The 7811-nt window shown below is 37.8% G+C and overlaps 1 protein-coding gene across 1 annotated transcript; it reads left to right on the top strand.

Annotated features, from left to right (window-relative positions):
* Window positions 1-2767: 2767 nt before the first annotated feature.
* Window positions 2768-3712, top strand: LOC100774152 (olfactory receptor 507). The gene has a single exon (XM_027410325.1). The coding sequence runs from the start codon at window positions 2768-2770 to the stop codon at window positions 3710-3712; it is 945 nt and encodes a 314-aa protein (XP_027266126.1).
* The last annotated feature ends 4099 nt before the right edge of the window (window positions 3713-7811 follow it).

The following is a 7811-nucleotide window of genomic DNA, read 5'->3' as shown; positions in this document are numbered from 1 at the left end:
GTAGGAACTGCCATGTATTCTGCTTCACTTATTATCAATGTTCTTGTGGAACAATTAACAGACATTATGTGAGATATTAACTACAGTATTGGACCATGAAAACATTTCTTTTTTATTTATCTCAGGAGCTGCTCAAGATCAATGAGCACAAACTTGGAATGGATACTGGGAACATTTAGAGGTTCTGTCCACCATTTGTAATAAGTTTACTCCATAATGTTAACTTTTGAGTTTCTTACAGATTTGTAAATTCATCTGGAAAAAGGTGAAGACATAGGTCAAGAACTTTACACAAAGACACTATGCATGAGTGGAAAAGGGCACTCCCAGAAGCCAAAAGGTTGTCTGGTAAAAATCTCAGTAAAAGTTTCGGGCTATTCTACAAAAGTTATGGCCCATGAAGATCCCTCAAGGCACTACAAACTACAAAACTTAAGTCTACTGCATTGAGTAGCAAATGTGAGCTGGATGGTAGGTCCTATAGCTGAAGACACCACTTACTTGGCAGCATGACAGAGAAATTTTGAGTGGTACTGTACTGGATGATCCTACCTTTGATTGGATTTCATCATGCTGGAAGATGCCATATAGGGTACTGTGAGAAACTGTCACTAATTGTCCTGGTTGTTTGTGGTCCTTGTATGGTACTCTAGTAATGCTATGCTAGGTCATATGTGTATACTGGTTCAACAGAACATGGAAGGCACATATGAAAACAGCTGCTTTCTAACATCTGGTAGTTACTATAAAACAAGTCAAAAGGCCACAGCATTGTGTGCATAGGTTCCAATAGAGAAGTTTTTGTTATTGTTCTGTTAAGTGATATAATTGTCAAAATGCGTTCTAAGCATGTGTCATCATGTGCAAGATTATAACTGTTGTCACTCACGGTTTAGCATGAAAAGGAAGTTCTCCTTACAAATGGGAAGTGTACTACATAGGTACACTGAGAATAAGTGAATGTATCTATAGCATAGGAGAACAACATCCAGATGTATATGGAAATGAAAGCAAACTTCTATTTTACATACTAGAAGGTTCAGAAAAATTGCAGAAGTGTGTGTTAAGCAAAATTGATAATCTGTATTTTTGGTTCATGCTGTAAAATAAACTTAAAACCAATATTCGCCTGAGATAATTTTAACTTATTCTTGGAATAACTATCAAATGGAAGCAGGTTAGTTCTTACAAAAGAGGAAAATGTCACTTGAGACTGACAAGCTCCATGAAAAGTAGTCCTGTGTGTGCAAAATGAACTGCTCAGTACTCAGTGGAAAAAGATAACAATCCCCAGTGTTTTGAATTCACACTTGAATCCAGAGACTCGGCAGGGACACATCCTCAATGACAAACAAGTACAGTAAGAGACAGCTGTGCAGCAATAAGAGCAAAGTAGCCTTGACCTTATTTCTTCACAATAAATTCTTGTTGGAAGAGGTAAATTTTGAGATTTTTGGGCCAACATGGTTTACTGATTTTAACTTCATCTTTGGAAAATACTTTATACTTTGGAAATGTATCTAAATTTATAAGTGTTAGTGGATGTACAAGTCAGGTGAAATAAGGCAATAAACTTGAACAAAAAAAATAGCTGGACCAACTTCTACTTCCACACTCAGACTCCTTTGAAAATCCAGGTAACCTTCATTGTTAAAGATTTCTTATTTATCTAGCTACTGATGAAAACAGAGGCCAGCAGGGACTTTAAGAACACAGAAAGTTACTACTTAGGGAAATGAAGTCATTACTGTTAAATGCTTCGATGGTGAACTATTGGTAACTATTTGTGGTAATGCCTGCTTTGCTTATTGACAGAAAATTTTAGTATCACAGTTTAGCCAAACAGAAGACTAATGTCAAAAATCTTGAGAGAAGAGTGTATGTAGCCTTGAGCTGGATGAACCTCGGCAAACTTTTTAACTTCTTAGGTTGAACATTTTCTCACCATGATACTATGTAGAAAACCATGTGATTTCATTCCATCACAATCCATTTCTAAAACACTGATTCCTTTCTCATTTTTCAAGCTAGAGTAAGAAAAATTATCTTGATGTGGCCTTGATTCACTAACATACTGTGTCAAATTTGTACTAAGGAAGCTCAGATTTTGTGTATTAAGCACATCCTGCAAAGTACTCTATTGTACATCTGAAACATGTAAGTGTTCTGAACTACATTGTAATGGTTTCATAAGTAATAGTTATTAAATGTTTAAATAAAGTTCAGTCTGCCTGAGGTTCAAATGCAGACTCTAGACTTCTTGACATTTTCAAATTAAATACTGTCAATAAAATAGAATTAATAAGATTTCTTAATGCTACCTGTTGGAAACAAGGAGCCATATATAAAATACTATGTCTTGCCTTGGTGCTTAGTAAGGTGAGCCATTATTTAAGCCACATAATTCTGTGGTTGCATATTTTCTGTTTTGTGGTATTTATAACTTGTTTCTTACATAAGTCTCACATTTTTAAATTTTAGCTATAAAACCACATAGGTATATTTTACTATATAAAACTAAAAATCAAGAGATAAATTATTGGAAAGAAGCTTGTTAGCATTTGTTTTAAAATTTGAGTCACATTAAATGCAAAACTTTATGTGTACCCAGATCCTGTCTAAAATATTGTCAACTAAAACTATCATGTGTCTTTGAATGATATATTTATTTGTGATACCCCAAGTCTGAGTTGCTAAAAATTATGTCATTTTTATAAATCCCTTCCTGTAATGCCTCTAGTAGATCCTTGAACGGCTACACTGCCCTATGGCTTTCCTGGAGGATAGGAACTACACTGCAGTGACAGAGTTCATTTTATTGGGCTTAACGGATGACCCAGTCTTGAGAGTTGTCCTCTTCACCATCATCCTGTGCATTTACCTAGTGACTGTGTCTTCAAACCTCAGCACCATTCTCCTCATCAGAGTCTCTTCCCAACTCCATCACCCCATGTACTTTTTTCTCAGTCACTTGGCTTCTGCTGACATAGGCTATTCATCTTCTGTCACACCCAATATGCTTGTCAACTTTCTGGTGGACAAAAGTACCATTACCTATCTTGGATGTGTCATTCAGCTTGGCTCAGGTGCTTTCTTTGGGACAGTTGAGTGCTTTGTTCTGGCAGTTATGGCTTATGATCGCTTCATGGCAATCTGTAGCCCACTGCTCTATTCCGTGAAGATGTCCACACAACTCTGTGTCCAACTGCTTATAGTAACCTATGTAAGTGGTTTTCTTAATGCTTCATCCTTCACCTTTTCCTTCTTTTCTTTTTTCTTCTGTGGACCAAATAAAATCAATCATTTTTTTTGTGATTTTACTCCTTTAGTTGAACTCTCCTGTTCTGATGACAGTATCTCTATTGTTCTGGCCACTATTTCTGTTGGCACTGTCATTGTGGTCACAGTGGTTGTCATTGTTGTCTCTTACACCTACATCCTCATCACCATCCTTAAGATGCACTCTGTTGAGGGTCGCCAGAAAGCCTTCTCCACTTGCACCTCCCACCTCACTGCAGTCACTCTGTTCTATGGGACTGTCACATTCATATATGTGATGCCTAAGTCCAGCTACTCCACAGACCAGAATAAAGTATTGTCTGTGTTCTACATGGTTGTGATCCCCATGTTGAACCCCCTCATCTATAGCCTCAGGAATAATGAGATTAAGGATGCTTTGAGGAGACAACTTCGTAGGAAAATATTTTCTTAGAAACATTTTTATATTGTAGGACTTGGTGTTACAATGATGTCTTATGTATATATTAATGAAAGTTGAGTGTCATTATTATTAACAATAAAGAACATTGCAATAAAATATCAGAGTTCAATTTTTAGATTACAGAAGAAATAAAAGGGACATAATAAGTTACATTTAACAAAATTAAATAAAGTCTTTAATAACAGAAAGGGTGATTCATATAAAACATAATATGCCACAATATTCTGAAGTTATTTTCATATTTTGAAATATTTCATAGTCAACTTTGTCACATATTGCATCATTACTGTCCCAAAAGTCTCATGTGTTTCTTAAATATATATCTTCTAGTTCTGTTGGGAAGGGCTTGAATCAGAGAGTTGAGTCTAGTGGGCAATCCTTAGTTTACTAGAGGCATGCCATAAAGGCGATTTGGCATTCAGAATGGTTTTTGTCTCTTCTCTTTATTGACTATAAAATGAAGACTTTTGTTCTACTATTTATTCCCCTGGTAATGTACAACAACCAGAGATACACATCAGTGGAATCAATTCATAAGGAATTTGGGCCTCAAAACTTCATGCTAACAATAAGCCTTTCTCTTCGGTGGTAATTGATTAGCTTCACCACTTGTTATAAGAATAGAAAGCTTACTAATGTCTATCACAAGACTTCATGGTATGGCTGGTTCCAGGCTTACCTAAGATAAACCTAATAAGTATGGTTATCTCTGTGCAGTGTAAAAGATATGATAAGAAACAACTAGGGGGTAAAGTTGCTGGAAGTATTTTTATAGAAAAGTTGTTCTGAGATATGAGTTTTGTGTATCCATAAAAATCTGACATGTGGTTTAAGCCTCTGTGTGGTACTGTGAGGTTTACAGAAAAACAAGAAAACCTACTCTGGTTAATCTGAATTCCTGTCAAGTTCAAACATTGTATTCCTACTTTAGATTGAATCTTATTCTTGAGATTGCAATGACCAAGAGAAGCAAAACACTAGAACAACAGCAGAAATAGTTTGCTACCAAAGAGCCAAGTTTCTAAGTCCAACAGTGAGGCTATGAAGAGGAGATTTTTAGAAAGACTTCATGGTCAAGACCATCATCCCATGTTCAGATGGGAGCATGTCTCCTTTGTCTCCTTTGAAACAGTCTAGCTACCTTCAGGAGAGATGCAATTATTCTTCTCATATGGATGATGATCACATCTTTTCCCATCCACTTTAGTGTTTCAGAAACAAATTGCAACTTCTTGTTTATAAAACAAAAGGCATTGATGTTTTTATTCATCCATTTACATTTTCAAACAATTCAGAATGTTGTCTAGTGATACATTTCAGATGTTAGTCCAGCCCATCGGATAGTGTTACAAATGAAAACTGGCATGTGTGTAATTTATCCCCTAATGTATGATCTTGACAATAAAACTAAAAGGTAAGTGATTTAGACTAGTTGAAGAGGCTGAGAACTGTTGATAAAACAAAAATCAACAACAAAGCCAAAGTCATGTGTGTGGGATTGATATGCCACAGGCAAGGATTTCATAGTCCAGGTGTCATTGAGAACATAAAACCTAAGAAAGGATTGCAGGATATGAGGACCATGTCAAACAATGTAGTACCTACCTATGGGAATAAGTTGTGTCAATGAAATACTGTACTCATGTGTATTTAGCCTTCTGTTTAAACAATGGCATAGCTTTCACTTTTATATAAATTTTATTTAAATTAGAAATAATCTTATTTAATTAATCTTATTTGATAAATCCAAGTTCCCTCTCCCTCCCATCCTCCCATACCCCCAACATTCCCCCCATCCTATCCTCCATCCACTGTCCAAGGAGGGCGAGGCCTTCCATGAGGGATCATTAAAATCTGTCAAGTAATTTGGGGCAGGGCATAAGCCCTCCCCTGTGTATCTAGGCTAAGAGAGGATCCCTCCATGGGAAATGGTCTCCCAAAGTCCTTCCCTGCACTAGAGAGACATCCTGGTTCCACAGCCAGATGCCCCATAGACTGCCCAGTGCTCCTGACACCCATATTTGGGGGGGGGTTGGTCCTATGATCAGGAAGATTGAGTGGGGAGAGGCATAGAGGAGAACAAGAAAAGAGACACATCAATAGACAGAGCTTTCACTTTTATCAACCCTGTGGTGCATAACTAGAACAAATGATAAAATGTTAAGTATATGTCCAACATTATATTATAGCTTACAGAATAAGCATTCTTTAAGCATCCACAGAAGGTGACAAATCAGGGAATTAGACTGTGTGTGTGTGTGTGTGTGTGTGTGTGTGTGTGTGTGTGTGTGTGTGTGTGTGTGTGTAGTTTCAGTGAGATGGATAAACAGGTTAAATCTCCATGACAAAACCCTGATGGCTTGAATTCACTTCCTGTAACCCACATAAAAGTAGAAGGAGAGAGAAAATCCCCTGACTTCACCTGCTACAGTAAGAAATATATTTTTCTTTTTAATGAGATAACTTGACTATTTAGAAGAAAATACTATAAACTTTAATTGAATTTAAGGTGGGATGAGGGTGAGAGAAGGAAGAAACATAAACAGGCATTTCTTGGGAGATAAATAATCAATAGACATCATAAACATCCTCAAATGTAGAAAATTTCAGGCAAACAAACATTGCACCAATGCAGCTATAGTGGGATATGGAACTCAGCCTTTGAACTTGGGTCTAATATATTCAAGAACAAGTGGTATATCAGGACTAATTAAGTAAATGGCTAGAAAAGCCTCAATTACCCTGTCAAAAGCAGAGAAAAATATTGATTTACTGAATGGAAACACAAGATAGTAAAAAAGAGAAAACAATGTCAGTGTATAAGAGAAACAAACCACTAGGAATTTTTTCTTTCTTTTTAAATTAGAAACATGCTTGTTTTACATGTCAATCCTAGTTCCTTCTCCCTCCCCTCTGCCCCTGCCCCAGCCCCCCCTCCAACCGCCTATCCCAGCCCCTTTAGACTCCCCAGGGAGGGTAAGCCTTCCATGGGGAATCTTCAAAGTCTGTCATATCATTTGGAGAAGGGCCTAGGCCCTCCCCTGTGTGTCTGGCTGAGAGATTAGCCCTCTATGTGGAGTGGGCTCTCAAAGAACATTCGCGTACTAGGGATAAACACTGATCTACTACCAGAGACCCCATAGATTGCCCAGACCTCCAAACTGACAGGGGTTGATAAGTCCTATGCTGGTTTCCCAGTTATGAGTCTGGGGTCCATAAGCTCCCCCTTGTTCAGGTCAGCTGTTTCTGTGTGTGGGTCTCTCCAGCCTGGTCTTGACAAGTTCACTCCTCACTTCTCCCTCTCTGCAATTGGATTCAAGGAGTTCAGCTCAGTGTTTACCTGTGGGTGTCATCTGCTTCTGCTTCCATCAGCTACTGGATGAAGGCTCTAGGATGGCACATAAGGTAGTCATCAATCTCATTATAGGGGAAGGGCATTTAAGGTAGCCTCTTCACTATTGCTTAGATTGTTAATTTGGGTCATCCTTGTAGATCTCTGAACATTTCCCTAGTGCCGGATTTTTCTTTAAACTTATAATGACTCACTCTATTATGGTATCTCTTTTCTTGCTCTCTTCTATTCTTCCCCTGACTCAATCTTCCTGCTCTCTCATGTCCTTCTCTCCCCTCCTCTTCTCCCCTTGTCTTTCTGCTAGCTCCCTCTCCTCTCCCCTCAAGCTCCCAATTAGCTCAGGAGATCTTATCCCTTTCCCCTTCTCTGGGGGGACCATATGTCTCTCTTAGGGTCCTCCTTGTTTCCTAGTTTCTCTGGAGGTATTGATTGTAGGCTGGTAATCCTTTTCACTAGGTCTAAAATCCATATATGAGTGAGTGCATATCATGTTTGTCTTTTTGTGACTGGGTTACCTCATTCAGTATTGTTTCTTCTAGTTCCATCCATTTGCCTACAAATTTCAAGTTTCCATTGTTTTTTTTTTCCTGTTGAATAGAACTCCATTGTGCAAATGTACCACATTTTCTTTATCTATTCTTCATTTGAGGGGCATCTAGGTTGCTTCCAGGTTCTGGCTATTACAAATAATACTGCTATGAACATATTTGAACAGATGTCCTTGTTGTATGAATATGC

This window comes from Cricetulus griseus, chromosome 3, assembly GCF_003668045.3.
Source record: "Cricetulus griseus strain 17A/GY chromosome 3, alternate assembly CriGri-PICRH-1.0, whole genome shotgun sequence".
Taxonomy (NCBI): domain Eukaryota; kingdom Metazoa; phylum Chordata; class Mammalia; order Rodentia; family Cricetidae; genus Cricetulus; species Cricetulus griseus.
Note: the sequence above shows the minus strand (reverse complement) of the source record. Positions and strands in the feature narration are given on the sequence as shown.